This window comes from Chiloscyllium plagiosum, chromosome 24 (assembly GCF_004010195.1).
Source record: "Chiloscyllium plagiosum isolate BGI_BamShark_2017 chromosome 24, ASM401019v2, whole genome shotgun sequence".
NCBI lineage: Eukaryota > Metazoa > Chordata > Chondrichthyes > Orectolobiformes > Hemiscylliidae > Chiloscyllium > Chiloscyllium plagiosum.
The window spans coordinates 4,189,780-4,210,851 of record NC_057733.1 but is presented as its reverse complement, the minus strand read 5'-3'; the positions used below and the strand labels follow the sequence as shown (position 1 = coordinate 4,210,851).

The following is a 21,072-nucleotide window of genomic DNA, read 5'->3' as shown; positions in this document are numbered from 1 at the left end:
TTCTTGGAATTACATGCACAATGAGAGGCACATCAGCAAACGCCTGCATACAGAAAGACATGTGCCCAGAAATATAAATAGACACAAACACAAGGTTGGATGTGCATACATAGAGGTGAAGACACACAGTTAGACAAGTACATGCACATAAACACCTATTAAATCTATTTATACACACTGTGTATCTCAGTTCAGTATAACGCAATGATGCCAAAGGGGTAAATACAGAAGCTGCACTTACATTAACCACAAAAAGCTTAACTGAGCTAAAGTTATCAACTCATCAGATAAGTTTTTGAATTTTGCTAAAACCTAACAGATATAACAGATTGAATGTGATGACTATCACTGTCTATTACAACTCAAACATCAGAGATCGAACAGAGTTACAAGTCAATGCACCAGATTCTCCCTTAGACAAGGGCATGTTACATTTAATTAGTAGGTACTTATAGTTTCCCCTTACCAGGGTGATGGTCTGAAGTCTTCTTTGAAGTCAATTACATCATCCTGCTTAAAAAGGATGAAGATGCAGCGGTGATATCCCGTACCTTTAGCAGGGAAAGGGGGAAAATAGTGACAGATGTCCTCACCCTCTGATACAGCATTCCCAGGTATATTACCACTGTATAAGGAAGCAATGAAATAAACCGGATTTCAGTTTGATATATTGGCCATATCCACCGTTTGTATATTACAATTAATTCAGTGTGACAAAGTGCTTAAAATAAATTCAATATTAACTAAATTCTGCACAAAAGAATGCTACTTCCCTTTAATATAGTGAAGAATTAAGGGTAAAACTGGAAAGTGGTTTAAAAAATAGCTAATGACAACTGTCAGGAGATATTCATTAGGGAAGGGATGACACAGTGAAGGGAAGCATTGAGTGGAATATCTAGAGATCAGCATCAGGAACCCTGCTGTTTATTGCTTCTGACTACTCATACCTGGATCTTGTTACTCCAAATTTCATAATCCCTTATCTGGAACATAACTTGGAGAGTACCAAATCTAATACTCACACCAACCAGTGGACATACTCGGATTCATTGTCTCTCAGATGTCCATCTGAAACATGAAAGAAGACATTACACAAAGCTTTAGCCAATTAGGTGTCCACTCAAAATCCAGAGCTAAATAGTTGGGAGATTTTAGCTATCAAAAAAAATCTTTCCTAGTCATAAGTCAGAAATATACAGCTTGGAAACAGACCCTTCGGTCCAAAGCTCAAATCCTCCAACCCTGGCAACATCCTTGTGAATCTTTTCTGAACCCTTTTAAGTTTCACAACATCTTTCCGATAGGAAGGAGACCAGAATTTACACAATATTCCAACAGTGGCCTAACCAATGTCCTGTACAGCCGCAACATGACCTCCCGAATCCTGTACTCAATACCCTGACCAATAAAGGAAAGCATACCAAACGCCTTCTTCACTATCCTATCTACCTGTGACTCCACTTTCAAGGAGCTATGAACCTGCACTCCAAGGTCTCTTTGTTCAGCAACACTCCCTAGGACCTTACCATTAAGTGTATAAGTCCTGCTAAGATTTGCTTTCCCAAAATGCAGCACCACGCATTTATCTGAATTAAACTCCATCTGCCACTTCTCAGCCCATTGGCCCATCTGGTCCAGATCCTGTTGTAATCGGAGGTAACCCTCTTCGCTGTCCACTACACCTTCAATTTTGGTGTCATCTGCAATCTTACTAACTGTACCTCTTCTGCTCACATCCAAATCATTTATGTAAATGGCAAAAGTAGAGGACCCAACACCGATCCTTGTGGCACTCCACTGGTCACAGGCCTCCAGTCTGAAAAACAACCCTCCACCACCACCCTTTACAGCATGGATGTCTAAAGTAAAGCTTGGGCCCATGATATCTTTGTTTTATTTAAACTTTTGTTTTGTACCTACTGTTAGACATCTGTGGAATTGCAGTTTAGAAAAAGCTAATAGAGACTGAATCAGTGCTTCAGTTCATACACGATGACAGCGCTTCCTGGAGTGACTCCTCCAAGCCCTGGGTATTTGAAACCGCACTCTTGGTTTGCATTGTTGCTTTGGATAACAATTAACCATTATGGTAACTTTGTGAATTTCTCATGCTTTGTTGAGGACTTAGACTAATTACAAGCAATTTTTTAAAAATAACATGTTTGGAATGACAAAATTATAAGTCAGGAGACAGAATTATTAATTTTATAATCTAAACATTTCAACATATAACACGTGCATAATATTCATACGATGAAGTCGATCAGAGTATAATGCTGGAGTACACTGCTGGTGGGCACAGATCTGTTGCCAGATAATGCTGGGATACTTCACAGGTGGGGAACCAGCCTCTCACTATATAACACTGGGGTACAACACTGGTGGGGACAAGTTCGCCACTGTGTAACACTGGGGAATAGAATTCGTGTGGACACATCTGTCCTTGTATAACACTGGGGTATAGTATTGGTGGGGACAAGCCTGTTACTGTATAACACTGGGGTACAGTATTCGTGTAGACACGTCTGTCCTTTTATAACACTGGGGTACAGTACTGGTGGGGACAGGTTTGTTACTGTATAACACTGGGGTATAGTATTTGTGTGGACAGATCTGTCCTTGTATAACACTGGAGAATAGTACTGGTGGGGACAGGTCTGTCAATTTTTAAACACTGGGGTACAGTACTGGCGCAGACAGGTCTGTCAGTGTATGACACTGGGATATAGTACTGGTGTAGACAGGTCTGTCACTGTGTAACAGAGGTATTGTACAGGTGCAAACAGGTCAGTCGCCGTGTAACACAAGAATATAGTACTGAAGGGGGTGGTCTGTCGCTGTGTAACACTGGGATACAGTACTGGTACAGGCAGGTCTGTCCATGTGTAACACTGGGATACAGCACTGGTACAGGCAGGTCTGTCGCTGTGTAACACTGGGATACAGTAATGGTGCAGACAGGTCTGTCCATGTGTAACACTGGGATACAGCACTGGTACAGGCAGGTCTGTCGCTGTGTAACACCGGGATACAGTAATGGTGCAGACAGGTCTGTCCATGTGTAACACTGGGATACAGCACTGGTACAGGCAGGTCTGTCCATGTGTAACACTGGGATACAGTAATGGTGCAGACAGGTCTGTCACGGTGTAACACATGGATATATAGTACTGGTTCAGACAGGTCTGTCGCCGTATAACACTGGGATACAGTATTGGTGCAGGCAGATCTGTCGCTCTTGTCATAAAGATGAAAGAGTGTATGGTCACTTTACGACAGGAAGTGCTTTTCTGAGTTTAAGGTGCAGCAAATGCTGCCAGTTACAGAACATCTAGAAAATAGGCTGTTCCAAAACAGATGCATGTAACAATTGGCTGTTAAATGGTTACCCGAGTTATGGTTTCTGTTTTGACAACAATTCAAATCTGAGTAATTAACTTAAACCAAACACTCAGCCCCCCAAATCAATCAAATTTAAAATCTGACGAGTTGACAGCCTGAAACCAGAGTATAAAAATTTCAGGTGTAATCAGGGGTATGAAATGAGGGCTTTTTGAAAATTGGTCAGACCCAACTGCCCTTTGAACATGATAGCACGTCACCTGAAAGGGCTCTCAACGCTCTCAAAGAAATTTCCTCAGATGGCACTATCAAAGGTACCTTTTCCGGTGAAAATAGTAAAACAAAATTAAGATGACAGCCCAGGAAGCCAGCAGATTTGGAAGACCAGAAGGAAGACAGCATAAGAGAGATTAAGTTAACTTCATGATTAATAATTGTGTTATTGGAGCAGTATTTTTATAGAATTGGGGTCAGATAGTGATTTGTTAAGAAAAAGGGGTCTCTGGTTTGTAATAGCTTTTGTTTAGTGCTCACTGTTAGAGCTAGGAAAATAAATTGTTAATTTTTTCTGTAAGCAGTGGAAATCAGGAGTTTTCTTTCACTCACTCACATTTAACAGATTACGAGGTGAGAGGAGATTTTCTGGTTGTTTTAGTTTTAATTAGCAGAGGGTTTCCACCTCCCCTTCATAATATTGTGTAATACTGGGGAATAGTACTGGGGACTGTAGCAGACAGGTCTGTCACTGTGTTAACACTGGGATACAGTACTGGTGAGTACTGTGTAACACTGGTGAATACTTTTGGAGAACTTTACTGTTTGAGGACTATGATTCCTGAGGCCTTATGGCTCTGAAACAGTTCTTGGGGTGGGAGAAAGTTACAGTTCCTGCTTTGTGTTGTAAAGTTGTAAAACAACACTGCCCACAAGCACTACCAGTGCAGCAGCTAACAGCCCATGTAGCTATGTTAAAAAAAAAGGAGATACTTTAACTGAAAATCATTCCATTATTACAATTTTTCCTTACATCCAAGCAACAGGACTATAATCACAGAGTCACTTAAAATCTTGGCTGAAGATATTACAGACCTGGATTGGTGAGCAGCAGTGTCCAAAGGGACCCTTCTTCTGCTTCAAAACACACTTTTGGAGAATTTAAAGCCTGGGAAAGAGAAAGAAAGAATGGTTGAGGAGTAATTGGGAAATAATCTGCATTAAGGCACAAGAAACATCATCCAACCATGAAAAGATTATTGCGTGCAAACTGTTAAACCGTTAATAAAGGGAAGTGAGACAGAGGCAGTATGGTGAGCAGCAAACAGGGAGAATGACTCACAATTAAGTCATGGTTATTGTTAGCCTTTCAGAATTTCTTGTGCCAGAATATTTGGATGTGGATGAGCTGGTCCACCATGACAAGATAGAGGGCAGCAGAGAGACAAGTGACTGTAGGGCCTATATTAATAACCTACTCCACATAAAAACTCATCAGTCAATCTCCCAATATCTGACCAAACCCTTAATCATTTAGTAATTTACTGATCACTGCTTAATCCATTTTCTTTAATTCATCAATTTTATGTTACGTTGCTGCTTTTAAGTTGTGCATTACATGTGTGTAGATTATTACACTGATTTACTCCTTTGTACCTCTGTGGGGGTGACCACATTCCCGTGATATACTGGCACAGCATCATCCTCGCAGTCATATTGAATACGAAGCATCACACGGGGAACAAACGTCGCTCCATTGAACAGGTCTCTATAAACAGCAAAGTGTTCGCCAATTTTCTGCAAGTGGAAAGGCCCGTTTGTTCTCTCCCATTCAGCTTTCACCTCATCCAGGGAAACTGACACTGTGAGGAAAGGAAATCATACAAACAAGCCTGTACACATTTTGAAACATTTTACATTTACAGCTTCTGGACCCATTTGTTTAACAAACAGGCACGTCATTCAGCTTTAGCTTTCCTCTTCTCTGAAAGGATTTAATTCTTAGCTCAGTTGTGAATTTACAGGCACCCAGCACAACTCTATCACTGTACTCGCGGACAACAACATGTGCAAAGGACTGAGAGAAGAATGGAGGGATGGAAGAATTGGACACAGCATGGAAATTTGCAAAGACAAAAACAAGGTAATTATAGTTTTGAAAGGCAGTGAGACAGGATGTGAGCATTTGGCAATAGAACAATGCCGTTTGGCTTTGGGCCAGGAAAGGAAGTTGGATGATCATTGGGAATGGAGCCAAGTCAGCATGAGATAGGTTTCAGGGAAATGAGATAAGAGAGAAACCAAAAAAGTACTGGTTTCGTTTAGCTCAATTCGTTGGATGGTTGGTTTGCAAAGCAGTGTGATGCCAACAGCATGGGTTCAATTCCTGTACCAGCTGAGGTTACTATGAAGGACTCTCCTTCTCAACCTTGCCTGAGGTGTGGTGGCCCTCAGGTTAAATCACCACCAGTCATCGCTGTCTAAGAGTGCATCCCTATGGTTTGGTAAGGCTACGGTGACTTGACTGGTTCAATGCTGGATATCATTGCAATATTATTAACCCACTCTACATTCAAACCCATCAGCCGGTCTCCCCACATCTGACCAAATCCTTAATAATTTACTGATATTTGCTTATTCCATTTTCTTTAATTAAACAACTTTGTTAAACTTTGCTGCTTGGTCTGGTAGACAAGCTGAAAAGCAAAGGTAATTGAAAATCTGGTTACAAGTGCAGAGGGAGAGGGCATTGGAAAAGAGATGGGGAGGATGCCTCTTCTGTCCAGGATGATCTCAGAGTTGTTTTAACAGAGTAAAAAGTGAATACAGAACATAGAACGGTACAGACAGGAACAGACACTTTGGCCCGCTATGTTGTGCCAAACATGATGCCAAATCAAACTAATTCCTTCTGTCTGCCCTCCATTCCTTACTTATTCATGTGCTTATCTAAAAGCCCCTTAAACACCTGCCTCCACCACAATCCCTGGCAGTACGTTTCAGGCACCTACCACTCCCTGTGTAAAAAAAAACTTGCCCCCACATCTCCTTTGACCTTTCCCCTCTCACCTTAAATGCATGCCCTCTAGTATTAGACATTTCAACCCTGGGAAAAATATCTTGACTACCAACCCAAACTGTGCATCTCATAATTGTATAAACTTCCATCAAGTCTCTCCTCAGCCTCCACTGCTTCAGAGAAGACAATGAGAGTTTTTATAGCCTCTCTTTTATAGCTCATACCCTCTAATCCAGGCAGAATCCTGGTAAACCTCTTCTGCACCCTCTCCAAAGCTGCCACATCCTTCCTGTAACGTGGCGAGCAGAATCGAATGTAATACTCTAAGTGCGGCCTAACTAAAGTCTTATTAAGGTGCAAAATCACTTCCTGACTTTTGTACTCAATGTCCTGACCAACAAAGGCAAGCATGGCATACGCCTTCTTTACCATCTATCTACTTGTATGGCCACTTTCAGGGAGCTGTGGACTAAGACCCCAAGATCCCTTGGCACTTCAATGCTGTTTAGGATCCCATCATTAACAGTATACTTTCCCTTAACATTTCATCTCCTAAAGTACAACACCTCACACTCACCCACATTAAACTCCATCTATCATTTCTCCGCCCATATCTGCAACTGAATTATATTCCTCTATATCCTTTGACAATCGTCTATATTATCCACAATTCCCCCGATCTGTAGTCTGCAAACTTATGTACACTCATGTATGTTTTCATCCAAGCCATTCATACAAAGCACAAACAGCAGAGGACCCAGTACAGATCTCTGCGGTACACTACATCTCACAGACCTCCAACCAGAAAAACACCCTTTCACCACTGCCCTCGGCGTTCTATGGGCAAGCCAATTCTGAATCCACGTGGCCACGTCACCATGGATCCCACGCGTCTTAATCTTCTGGATGAGTCTACCATGAAGGAGCTTGTCGAAAACCTTACTAAAATCCACGTAAACAACATCCACTGCTTGATCCTCCTTGTCACCTCCCCAAAAAATACAACCAAGTTTAGTAAGACATGACCTGTCCTGCACAAAGCAATGCTGACTGTCATGCACATAAATCCTATTCCCAAGAATTCTCTCCAATAGCTTCCCAACCACTGATGCAAGACTCACCGGTCTATAATTTGCTGGATTATCCCTACTTCCCTTCTTGAACAGAGGAACAACATTAGCTACATGTCAATCCTTAGGGACCTCTCTAGTGGCTAGAGGGGATACAAAGATTTTGATCAAGGCCCCAGCAATCCTTTCTCTTGCCTTTCTCAAGAATCTCGGATAGATCCTATCTGACCCTGGGAACTTAGCCACCTTAATGCTCTTTAAGAAGCCTAACCCCTCTGCTTTCTTGATCTCAAAATGCCCTAGCTTTCTGGCATGCCCCACACTAATCTCAGTATTCTCCATGTCCGTCTCCTTGGTGAATACTGACACAAAGTGCTCATTTAGTACCTCACCCATAACTTCTACTTCCAAGTAGAAGTTCCCTCCTTTATCTTGAGTGGTCCTACCCTCTCCATAGTCATTTTAATGCTTTGAATGCAGGTATAAAATGCCTTTGGGATTATCTTTAGCCCTCTTTGCTCTAATTTTCTACTTGAATTCTTTTCTACTTTCTTTATATTCCTCACGTGTCCTGTCTGATTTTAACTTTCTAAACCCAATACCTGCTTCCTTTTCCTTTCTGTCAAAATTCACAATCTCCCTTGTCATCCAAGGATCCCATACCTGATCATCCTTGTACATCTTCTTTACTGAGCATACTGGTTCTGAACTCTGATCAGCAGGTCTTTAAACAACTCCCACGTCAAATGTAGACTTGCCTGATAACAGCTGTTACCAATGGACTCTCCCTAGTTCCTGCCTACTACTGACGTAATTTCCCTTCCTCAATTTAGTACCTTCCTGCAAGGTCCTGACTTATCCTTCTTCATGGCTATCTTAGGGAGTTGTGATTACTGTTTCCAAGGTGTTCTCCCACTGTAAGATCAGTCACTTTACCAGGCTCATTTGCCAATACATGGTCCAATGGGACCACTCTTCCAGTTGCACTATCCACACACTGTTCCAAGAAGCTCTAACATCTATCAGAGGAAAATTGTTATTATCAAGGAGATTATAGCAAGTCACTTAGAAAGTCATAATGCTATCAGGAGTCAACATGGTTTTGTGAAGACAAAATCATGTTTGACTAATCAACTGGAGCTATTTAAGAAAAAAGCTGCGTGAAGGAAAACCAGTGGGCATACTGTACTTAGGTTTCCATTGAGATTAAAAAATTGGGAGCTGAAACACAGTCTTGAGGGGACTTGAGTCGGTGAATGCTTCAAGGCTATTTCCCCTTGTGGAAGAGAATTGAGCTAGATGACACAGTTTTAAAATAAGGCGTCTCCTATTTAAGATGAAAATGAAGAGGATTTTTTTTCTCAAGGGTTGAGAATCTTTGGAACTCCCATCTCTGGGGAGGAGGCGGCTGGGTCACTGAATATTTTTAAGGCAGAGACAGACAGATTCTTCACTAAAAAGGGAGTCAAAGGTGCTGGAGATAGGTTGGAAAGTGGAGGTGAGACCACAATCAGGGTAGCCATGATCTTGTTGAAAAGTGGAACAGGCTCAAGAATTAAGTGGCCCACTCCTGCTCCTAATTCTACTGTTAGGTCCAATATTGCTGGTTTCTCTATTGGTCTATACTTTTTTTAAAAACAAAAAGTGCTGAATAATCTCAGACAAATGCCACAATCAGTCTGCCTGTTAGAGAGATTCAGGATTACTGTTGCGTTTAATTATACACATTGATGGGTTTGTTGATCACCCAGAATACATAAAGCCCCCACATTAGCTTTTATGTAAGCTTACATCTTAGTTTAAGAGAGGTTTGAGTTTGCTTGTAGAATTATCTACTTTGGGAATGACACAAGAAAAGAGCGTTTGGAGAGAACCAGAGTCATGACAATTCTCTGAGCTCTGTATTTAGTCTGTACTGTTGTGGCAGTCGAGACCTGAGCCACATGCACACACCCAGCATTAATGGTTGCAACTCAGGGTAAAATACAACCCACTGAATCGAAGTAAGCAACAAGTGAAAGGTAAAAGGATTACAATTTATCTTGGGAACACATGCAGCCTCGGCTCACTTGCTAGTTCTACCTCAGTCATCTGCATATCAAACCTGACGTACATGTCCTATGTCGTGCTTGCCTTTCAAGATCAGAGTTTTTGTGGTTTTCCCTGGTGACGCGCCTGCGCTCCCTCAGTTGCTTCTTCCGAGATTCTCTAAAATGAGGGAGACCAATGTCAATTTTCTCCGAAGCTGAAAAGAATTCAATGGAAAATACTTAGAGGAGCCATCATGTTTCAGACAATGCAAACTAAAATATTTAGCAATTTGCCCAATAGTTATAGAAAAGTTGAAAGGAACAACTGCAAAAATATTTGAAAGAAAAATACCTACATTAGTTTTCCATGTAAAAGATCCCAAGTTAAAAACAAATCCCACAGGATAACTCACAATATCACTTATCTCCGAGTATCGTAAAAATCAATGCATTCAGATGAGAAAAGACTAATTCAAATATGGCTAAGATAGCAGAATGATTGTCATTGAAAGAAATCCAGAAACTGGAAAATTCATGAGGAATGTGGGTTCAAATTCATCAGGAATGTGGGTTCAAATTCCACATGGCAGTTGGACAATTTAAATTCAACTAATTAAATAAATCTGGAATAAAAGTCGAATCTCAGTTATGACGACCTTCAAACTACTGGATTCTTCTAAAACCCCATCTAATTCAAAAAAATCTCATTTAGGGAAGGAAATCTGCCCACCTTCTTCACCTGCCTTCTGATGACTCCAGGTACACAGACATGTGGTTGATTCTTAACTCTCCTCTGAAATTACCTCAAGTCACTCAGGCAGAGTAAACTTCTAGGAAATACTATAATAAGAAGAATAATTTGAAAAACTGGATGGATCAGCCAGCATTAATCTAGCCACTTGCTGAAAATTGAGGTCCCTATGATACTGTGCTTTCTTTTAGTAATCAATATTTAGTATCCCTGTGTAGCATGAGACTTGTGTTCTGAGGAAGGTAACTGGTCCCAAAACGTTAACTCTGCTTTCGCTCCACAAATGCTGTCAGACCAGCTAAGCTTTTCCAGCAATTTCTGCTTGTATAGCATGAGACCTTATTTATGTTACTGTAGACATAAAACAAATCTCTAGCAAATGAAAATAAAGGAAAGGTTGCAAGATTCATGGAAGACATGCTGTCCCATCGAACTAACATCAAAGAAGAGAATGTGGTGGTACAATGATAACATCACTGCAGTAGTAATCTAAACCCCAGATTAATGTTGAGTACATGGGTTCAAATCCCATCATGGTAGATGGTAAAGTTTGAATTCAATAAAAAACACAATTACAAACTCTGTTATAAAAACTCATCTAGTTCACCAACATGTTGTAAAAAGAAAATTTGTGTTTCCTTCTGTGCGGCCTACATATGACTACAGACCGATAGCAATGTGGTTGACCTTTAACTGTCCTCCATAATGGCCGAGAGAGCTACTCAGTTCAAGAACGACTGAGGAATGATAACAAATAATGTCCTTGCCAATGATGCCCACATACCATACAACATTTTTTTTTAAAAAGTGTACTCTGTATTGGGGACTTTAATGTCATCACCAAGAGTAGCTCCTACAGCACACAGCTGCTAGTCTACACCTGCCGCAGTTGGTGAGGGAATCAATTAGCGGGCAAAATTACTTGGTATGGGCTAAATGGGGTAGATCTAGCGACTCAAAACTAAGCTTCCATGAGATACTGTGTACCATCAACAGGGGCAGCACTGTATTGAATCACAGTCAATAACCATACAACCTGACATATCCTGCAATGTACCTTTATCAGCAAGTCTGGAGACCGATTCTGATTCAAAGAGGAATACAGAAGAGCATGCTAGGACCACTACTAATCATGAGATGTCAACCTAGTGAAGCTATAACATATGCCTACATGTCTGCTAAATAACAGAAGCAACACATTATAGTCAAAACCAAGCAATCTCATAACTGCTTTAGATAAAAACTCTGTAATCTTGCCACATTCAATCAAATAGCTGACCAGAGAAGAAGATTCCAAACACATCATCTTCAATGATGGGCAGCTTGGCAATTCAGTGCAAAAGAGAAGACTGAAACTGTCACAAGTATCTTAAGTCAAAAGTTCTATTGGATGACCCATCTTAGCCTCCTTCAGAGGTTCCCAGAATCTCAGATTCCAGTCTTCAACCAATTTGATTCATTCAATGTGATATCAAGGAAAAGCTGAAGACACTGGATACTGCAAGGGGTCTGGGCCCCAATGCTGCAGATGTAGGCTGATGGTTTGAGCTTAGGAACAAGAGAAGTCTCCATCCAGGACATTAATTGTGGTTGGCACGGTGACTCAGAGGTTAGCACTGCTGCCTCACAGCACCAGGGACCCGGGTTCAATTTCAGCCTCTGGCGCCTGTCTGTGTGGAGTTTGCACGTTATCCCCGTGTCTGCATGGGTTTTCTCTGGGGTGCTCCGGTTTCCTCCCACAGTGCAAAGACATGCAGGATAGGTGAATTGGCCGTGCTAAATTGCCCATAATGTTAGGTGCATTAGTCAGAGGGAACTGGGTCTGAGTGGGTTACTCTTTGGCAGGTCGGTGTGAACTTGTTGGGCTGAAGGGCCTGTTTCCACACTGTAGGGAATCTAATCTAAATGAAGAGTGCAGGAGGACATGACAGAGATAGCACCAGGTATACCTTAAACAAAGGTGTCAATCTGATGAGGTATATCACAGGACAATGCAATGTCAAGTAGCATATGACAGACAGAACTCAGCAATTCCATGACTAATCAATCAAATACAAACTCTGCAAACTTGTCATATTGGAGGCAGAAGTTCCATAAATATCCACAACTTCAGTGATGAGGGTGCCCAGTAAAGCAGTACAAAAGATAAGGGTGCAGTATGATCAGCCCTCAGTGTCCTGTGGATGGTTGCCAGGCTTCAGCCAATTCCATTCGCTACATTTCACATCAAATGGTGGCTGAAGGCACTGAGTACTACAAATGCTTTGACCCCTGAAAATATTTTGGCAACTTTTTTTGCAACAGACTTAGTACTGTTAGAAAACTGGTATCTACCCAGCAATATGGAAAATTTCTATCTGTAAAAAATCCCATCTGGCCAATTACCAACCCATCAATCTACACTCAATTATCAAAAAGTAATAGAAGATGTTATTAACAGTGCTCTTGGGAACATTCAACAGTGAATGCTCACTGGTGCACAATTTGGTGTCTGCCAGTGCAGTTCAGCTCCTGATCTTATTATATCCTTGGTCTAAGCAGGAACAAAAGATCTGAATTCCAGAGGTGAGGTGAGAGTGGTTGACCTGGACGCAAAAGCCATATTTAATGGAATAAGCCATCAAACAGCCTTAGCAAAGCTGCAGTCAATGGAAACAGGGGGGTGAGGAGGCAATAAGTGCCAAGGAACGGCCACCTGTAACTGTATGATGTGGGAGCTGCTGAATCCAACTATGGTTCATAGTGACAACATCTGCAGTAAGTGTTAGTTGCTTGAGAAACTCAGGATCAGAGTTAATGAGCTGGAGTCTGAGCTTCGAATACTGCAACACATCAGCCAGGGAGAGAGTTACCCAGATGCTGTGTTTCAGGAGGCAGTCACACCCCTTAGATTAACTACCTTGAATTTTATCAGTGGTCAGGGACAGAAAGGTGTGATTATCAGGGAGGCAGAGAGAGACCCAGGGGGTAGTGCTAAAGAAGCCTCAGCCCTTAAGATTGTCTAACAGGTTTAAGATTGTTGCTAGGAGAAAGTGAGGACTGCAGATGCTGGAGATTAGAGCTGAAAAATGTGTTGCTGGAAAAGCGCAGCAGGTCAGGCAGCATCCAAGGAGCAAGAGAATTGACGTTTCGGGCATAAGATCGCTGAAGAAGGGCTTATGCCTGAAACGTCGATCCTCCTGCTCCTTGGATGCTGCCTGACATGCTGCGCTTTTCCAGCAACATATTTTTCAGTTAAGATTGTTGCTCCGTGTGGATGAGAGTAGGGGCTGTAGGGAAGATGAGTAGACTGACCATAGTGCCATTGTACTGGGAGCTATTCAAAAGGAGGGGGAAAAGAGAAATGTACAACAGACCACCCGCACCCGCGGGGGATACGTTCCAAGGCCCGGCACGAAGCCCGAAACCGCGGATAGCAGTGAACCTATTCATTTAAATGGGGAAACTTTCCTCTCCGGCAACCCCTAGTCCCTGGTTCCTGAATGTTCCATATGATAAGTTTGGGTCATGATAAACCGTGAATAACCAAATTTGCAGATATGGCAGTCGCCCTAGTTGTAATCAGGGATTGTTCTCTCTGTGGCCAGGATCAAGAATACCGAAGGCTTTGTTGCCTGCCTGGTGCCATGGTTCAGGATATCTTATCTGGGTTGCACAGAATTTGGAGTGGGAGGGACAAGATCCAGTTGTCATGGTCCACAGAGGTATCAGCGATACAAGCAGAAAAAAGGTACTGTGGGGGAATATGAACAGCTATGGGCTAAATTAAAAAAGCAGAACCAAAAAGGGAATAGTCTAAAGATTACTACCTGATCTACATGCAAATCGCCACATAATCAATCAATAAGGTTAAAGAAATAAACGCACCGCTCAAAGATTGGTGTGGAAGAAACGGGCTCAAATTCACGGGACATTGGCACCTGTACTGAGGAAGGAGGGAGCTGTTCCAATGGGACAGACTCCACTTGAATCATGCTGAAACCAGAGTGCTGGTGAATCACATAGTGAGGGCTGTGGACAGGGCTTTCAACTGAATAGTGACAGATCGCTTCAGCTACATGGAAAATTATGGCAAAAGGGTGGGTACTATGCTCAGCAGAAGTTATTAAAACTTCCAGAATAACTAATAAAACAGCGAGTATAGAAAGGGTCAGGAATCTAACCTAAGGCACAGCACAGGTGGTGGCAATGATGAGAAGGGGGCCAGTCAATGCAGGACTGACGCTGTTGTATTTAAATGCAGGCAGTATTCAAATTAAGATAAATCAGTTTGTACCTCAGATGGAAATTGTCAGATACAAGAAACTGAGTATCACAGAGTCTCAGCTGCAAGGGTATCGGGGCTAGGAACTAAATACCCAAGAGTGCACGTCCTATTGAAGGAACAGACAGATGGGCGGAGGGGGAAGGGTTGTCTTCTTAGTAAGAAATGAAATGAAATGAAATGAAATGAATAGCAAGAAGTGATATAGATTCAGAAGGTGTAGAATCTGCGTGGGAAGAGTTGAGGAATCGCAAAGGGAAAAAGACCCTGACGGGAGTTGTGTACAGGCTTCCCAGCAGTTGTCAGGAAGTGGGGAAGAAAATAATTCAGGAGATAGAAAAGGCATGTAAGAAAGGCACTACTTACAGTAATCATGGGGACTTCAATATGCAGATAGATTGGGAAAATTGGGTTGGTAACAATCTCAAGGAATTTGAGAAATGTCTACAAGATCATATTTTGAGCAGCTTCTCGTACAGTCCATGAGGGAATAGGCAATTCTGGATTTGGTGATGTTTAATGAGGCAGACTTGATTAGGGAGCTTAGGGTGAAGGAACCCTCTTGGAGGCACTGACCATAGCATGATAGAATTCACACTGCAGTCTGACAGGGAGAAGCTGAAATCAGATGTAATAGAATTACAATTTAGTAAAGGTAACTACAAAGACATGATGTGGAGGTGCCGGTGTCAGACTGGGGCTGGACAAAGTTAAAAAGCACACAACACCAGGCTATAGTCCAACAGGTTTATTTGGAAGTACAAGCTTTCTGAATACTGCTCCTTCATTAGCTACCTGACTAAGGCGCAGCGCTCCAAAAGCTATGATTCCAGATAAACCTGTTGGACTATAACCTGGTGCCATGTGATTTTTATCTACAAAGACATGAGGGAGGAACTGGCCAGAGTTGATTGGAAGGGGAGCCTTGCAGGGAAGATGGTGGAGCAGCAATGGCAGGAGTTTCTGCAAGTAATTTGGGAGGCACAGCAGAAATTCATCCCAAGGAAGATTAAACATACTGAGGGAAGGACCAGACAACCACAACGGATAAGCGAAGTCAGGGACAGCATAAAAGCAAAAGGAAAAGCATATATTGTGGTCAAGTTGTTAAAAATCAGCAGAGGATAACTAAAAGAGCAATAAGTGGGGAGGGAGGAGATGAAATGTGAGAGTAAGCTAGCCAGTAATATAAAATAAGATTGCAAAGGTTTTTTTTAAGATATTGCGATGACACTGCTCCTTTAACAAGGCTATGCTGTCCTTGGCTTTTTCTTTTCCAGAGGGGTCATAAAAGACTTCAAAAAGTCTGGGGTTGAAGGGTTTCAGGGCCCAATTTGATGATAGCTAACAGATACTGCCTCAGGCAAAAAGCTTTTAGGTTTTTAAAAAATCACTTGTCCAATGAAAGGGGAGTGACCAGTTCTCCCAGTTCAGCTTTTCTCTGGTTTGGTCAGCAAGCAGTCAGGCAGTTGGAAAAGCTGCTAGAACCAAAGCAGCAGGCTGATCCTCCTCTCTCTCTCTCCCTCCCTCTCTCTCTGACGTCTCTCCTGTAAGACCTGGGTTTGATTTTACCTTTTGTGCCAAGCAGTGTTTATAGTGATTGTTGCAAGTATTTGAAATAGCATCATTAAGTTAGGATAATATGTTGGGTTTTCGGATAGGTTAAGTTATTCAGTATTCTGTTCTCCTTGGTTTGCGTTTCATTTGGTAATCTTGTAAATAAATTGTTTTGTTTAAAACTACATCCCTCCTTGAATATCCACGTTACACCTGCTTAAAACAACTAGCAAAGTTAGGGTATGGATTACTTTCTTGAAATGTTTTGAGGGGGTCTGGCCTGGCCATAACAGTATCTAAAAAGGTAAGAGAGAGACAAGAGTGGACACTGGACCACTGGAAAATTGGGTTGGAGAAGTAATAATGGGGACAAAGAAATGGCAGAGAAATTGAATAGATACTTTGTGTCAGTTTTCACAGTGAAAGACACCAGCTGTATAATAGAACTTCAAGAGAGTCAGGGGACAGAGCTTTGTGGTCATCAGTAAGGAGAAGGTACTGGGGAGGTTGAAAGGCTTGAAAGTAAGTAAATCACCCCAGATCAGACAGATTACACCCCAGGGGTCTGAAGGAAAACAAAAGATGCTGGATTCACAGTAGATCAGGCAGCATCCATGGAGAGAGACAATCTCTCTCTCTCTCTCTCCCTCTCACTCCTTTCCCCGTGGATGCTGCCTGACCCACTGTGATTTTCAGCATTTTGTTTTCAGTACAGACTCCAGCATCTGCAGTAAAATGCTCTGAGATAGCAGAGGAGATTGTAAAGGCTTTGATGGTGGTCTTTCGGGAATCACTGGAGTCAGGGAGGGCGCCAGAGAATAGGAAAATGGCTAATATAACACTCCTGCGTATAAAGGGAGGGGAGCAGAGGACAAGAAATGATAGGCCAGTTAGCCTGACCTCAGTCATTGGCAAGATTTTAGAGTCAATTCTTAACAATGAAATTGTGGAGTATTTGGAAGTGCATGATAAAATAGGGCTGAGTCAGCACAGCTTTGCCAAGGGGAGGTCATTCCTGACAAATCTCAGAATTCTTTGAGATATTGAGATAGACAAAGGAGAGCCAGTGCACCTGATCGATTTGGATTTCCAGAAGGCCTTTGACAAGGTGCTGCACAGGGGGCTGCTAAATAAAATAAGAGCCCATCATTTTTGGGCACGATTACTGGTATAACAGACAAAGGAATTTCTTTCAGATGACTAGTGGAGATCTGCATGGGTCAGCGTTGGGACCACAACTATTTACATTATACATTAACAAACTGGACGAAGGAACTGACGGCATTGTGGTTAAGTTTGCAGATGACACAATGTTACGTGGAGGACTGGCTAGTGTTGAAGAAGCGGGAAGACTGCAGAAGGACTTAGGCAGGCTCAGTGAGTGGGCAAAAAAGGTGGCAGGTAAGATTATTGACTTTGGTATGAAGAATACAGGTGTAGACTATTCTTTAAATGGGGAAAGGCTTCGAAAGTCTGAAGCACAAAGGGACTTTATAGTCCTATTTCGGGATTCTCTTAAGTTTATCATGCAAGTTTAGTTAGCAGTTAGAAGGCAAATGCAATGTTAGGATTCGTTTTAAAAGGGCTACAATACAAGAGCAGTAATGTACTGCCAAGGCTGCATAAGGCTCTGGTCAAACTGCATTTGGAATATTGTGAACAGTTTTGATCCCTGTATCGAAGGAAAGATGTGCTGGCTTTGGAGACGTTTCAAATGAGGTTTATAAGAGTGATCTTGGGAATGACAGGCTTGTCATGAGGAGCGGTTGAGGACTCTGAGTCTGCACTCAATGGAGTTTAGAAGGATTAAGATGATCTAATTGAAATATATATACACAGCATGGTAGCAGGCCATTCAGCCAATCAAGTCGACATTGACCCTCCAAAGAGCATCCCACCCAAACCCACCCCCACTCTATGCCTGCATTCCCCATGGCTAATTCACTTAGATTGCACATCCCTGGACATTGAGCAATTTAGCATGACCAATTCACCTGCCTGTCCATATTTGGATTATGGGAGGAAACTGGAGGAACCCACAGACACGAGGAGAATGTGCAAACTCCACATAGACTGTTACTCAAGGCTGGATTCGAACCCCAGTCCTTGACACTGTGAGGCAACAATGCTAACTAGTGAGCTACCATGCTGCCCCCCAAAAAAACCTGGTAGAATACAGAGGCCTGGATAGTGTGAACGTGGGGAAGATGTGTCCACTAGGGAGAGGTTAGGACCTGAAGGCACAGTCCCAGAGTGAAGGGCCAACCCTTTAAAACTGGGATGAGGAGGAATTTCTTCCACCAGAGGATGATTATTCTGCGGAACTCATTCTCCACAGCCCTCTGTGGCAGTAAGTCATTGAGTGTCGTTAAGACAGAGATTGATAGGTTCTTAATTACTAAGGGGATCAAGGGTTATAGGGAAAAGGCTGGAGAATAGGATCGAGAAACATACCAGCCATGATCAAATGGCAGAACAGACTCAATGGGCCGAATGGCCTAATTATGCTCTTATGGTCTTATCTCAGAGGTACGATATAACCATTGCCCCTTGACATTCAATGGCATCACCATAGTTGGATCCCCCCCACTGTCAACATCTGGGACTACCACTGACCAAAAACTGAACTGAATCAGCCATATAAAAACTAAAACTACAAGAATAGATGACAGCCTGGGAATTGAGGCGAGTAGCTCACCTCCTAAGTTCTCAAAGCCTGTCTGATGTCTCAAAGGCATAGGGGGGTCAGCAGTATTGTGGAATACTCTGCACTTGTCTGGCTGATTGCTATTCCAACAACACTCCAGATACTTGAAGCGATTCAGAAGCAGCCTGTTCTTCTGGCACCTACCAAAAATCTTTAAAATTCACCTTCTGCATTGTTGATGCACAGAGATAGCTATGTGTACCACCTACAAGATGCACTGCAACATCTCACCAGGGCTCTTTAGACAGCACCATCCAAAACAGTGACAAGGGAGGCAAACGCCTCGGAACATGTTACATGCAAGTTCCCCTCCAAAAATTAAATGATCCTGACTTTAACACACATTGTCATTTCTTCACTGACACTAGGTAAAAACCATGGAACTCCCTTCTGAAAAGCATGGTTGTTTCTACATTACTTAGATTGCAGCAATTCAAGAACAATCAATAGAAGATTGTCAATAAAAGCTGGTGTAATCAAAGACACTCACATTGCATTGAAAGAGTTTTCAAAATGTCACGTGAGGATCTGAAACCTGAATACAGGCTGAGGTAACTAGTTGCTGTCAGGAACAACTACTTAACAGATGCTCTTAATAACTTAGGTGGCAATAAAATGGCTTCTTGATGCAAATAACATGACAAAATGGCTTCTCGGCTGCAAGTTGACAATTCTGCTAAAGCTGCATAAATGGCTTTTAAATTACTAACTGCTAATTCTGCTACAGCTTCATAATTGACTAACCACAGTCTGCTTCAATAGAGATTAGCAGACAATGGTCCCTTTACAGCATAGAAATAACTCGACTAGATAAGACATTACTGGCCATCCTAACTGACCTTCAGGTACAGGTAATATGGCTTGGTTAGTGAGATAAGGGTAGCCTGAGTGTTAGAAAATAAAGTTGGTTCCCAGGATAGATCACTGGACCAAGTAACTGTCAAATAAAACAGTATCGTGTATCGATTGGCAATTGTTTGAATATACTATGCGATCATGGCCTGTACCCTTCCTTAAGTAAAGTATAAAAATGTCTTTGTTTTAAGGCATGTGTGCAGCTCCTTCGAGGAATATGGATGTACACACCTCTGTTTCCAGATGCTCAGTACCCAGCCATATGAAAAAAATAAAGAATGAAGTCTTAAAGAACCAAACTGATTGTGTGTGCTATTGACCGATCATGGAACAGATGCCTGCCCCCAACCCCCCACCCGGGAGGTCCAGATCTCACATGCTTTCCAACACTGCAGAAAATTGCAAAGCTATGTCCTGCCCACAATAAACAATTATGTGGTAGAGCCAGTTTTGGACTGGGGTGGACAAAGTTAAAAAAAATCACATAACACCAGGCTATAGTCCATCAGGTTTATTTGGAAGCACCAGCTTTCAGAGCACTGCTCTTTCATCAGATAGTTGTGTCTTATGGTCCTACTTCACAACCACCTGATGAAGGAGTAGTGCTCCGAAAGCTAGTGCCTTCAAATAAACCTGCCTGACTATAATCTGGTGTTGTGTTATTTTTAACTTTGCTGAAAATGTGTTGCTGAAAAAGCGCAGCAGGTCAGACAGCGTCCAAGGGGCAGGAGAATCGACGTTTTAGGCATGAGCCCTTCTTCAGGAATGAGAAATGTGTGTCCAGCAGGCTAAGATAAAAGTTAGGGAGGAGGCACTTGGGGGAGGGGCGCTGGAAATGCGATAGGTGAAAGGAGATTAAGGTGAGGGTGATAGGCCGGGGTCGGGGTCGGGGTGGGGGTGGGGAGGTCAGGAAGAAGATTGCAGGTTAGGAAGACGGTGCTGAGTTCGAGGGTATTGACTGAGACAAGGGGAGGGGAAATGAGGAAACTGGAGAAATCTGGGTTCATCCCTTGTGGTTGGAGGGTTCCTAGGCAGAAGATGAGGCACTCTTCCTCCTCCGTGACTCCCTCGTCAGGTCTACACCCCCCACCAATACAACCTCCACTCCCGGAACCTTGCCCTGCAACCGCAAGAAATGCAAAACTTGCGCCCACACCTCCCCCCTTACTTCCCTCCAAGGCCCCAAGGGATCCTTCCATATCCACCACAAATTCATCTGCACCTCCACACACATCATTTACTGGATCCGCAGCACCCGATGTGGCCTCCTCTATATTGGGGAGACAGGCCGCCTATTTGCAGAACGTTTCAGAGAACACCCCTGGGACACCCGGACCAACCAACCCAACCACCCAGTGGCTCAACACTTCAACTCCCCCTCCCACTCCACCAAGGACATGCAGGTCCTTGGACTCCTCCATCGCCAGACCATAGCAACACGACGGTTGGAGGAAGAGCGCCTTATCTTCCGCCGAGGAAC

General features: G+C 42.7%; 1 protein-coding gene across 1 annotated transcript in view; it reads right to left on the bottom strand.

Annotated features, from left to right (window-relative positions):
* The window catches only part of mrpl38 (mitochondrial ribosomal protein L38), a 29,448-nt gene that overhangs the window by 5,299 nt on the left and 3,077 nt on the right, over window positions 1-21,072 (bottom strand). The window contains exons 3-7 of the mRNA XM_043714332.1: window positions 9,542-9,673; window positions 4,996-5,201; window positions 4,435-4,507; window positions 1,026-1,071; window positions 467-625 (exon numbers count right to left, since the gene is read on the bottom strand). Of these exons, the coding sequence (XP_043570267.1) occupies window positions 467-625; window positions 1,026-1,071; window positions 4,435-4,507; window positions 4,996-5,201; window positions 9,542-9,673 (616 nt within the window). The remainder of the gene's footprint in view (window positions 1-466; window positions 626-1,025; window positions 1,072-4,434; window positions 4,508-4,995; window positions 5,202-9,541; window positions 9,674-21,072) is intronic.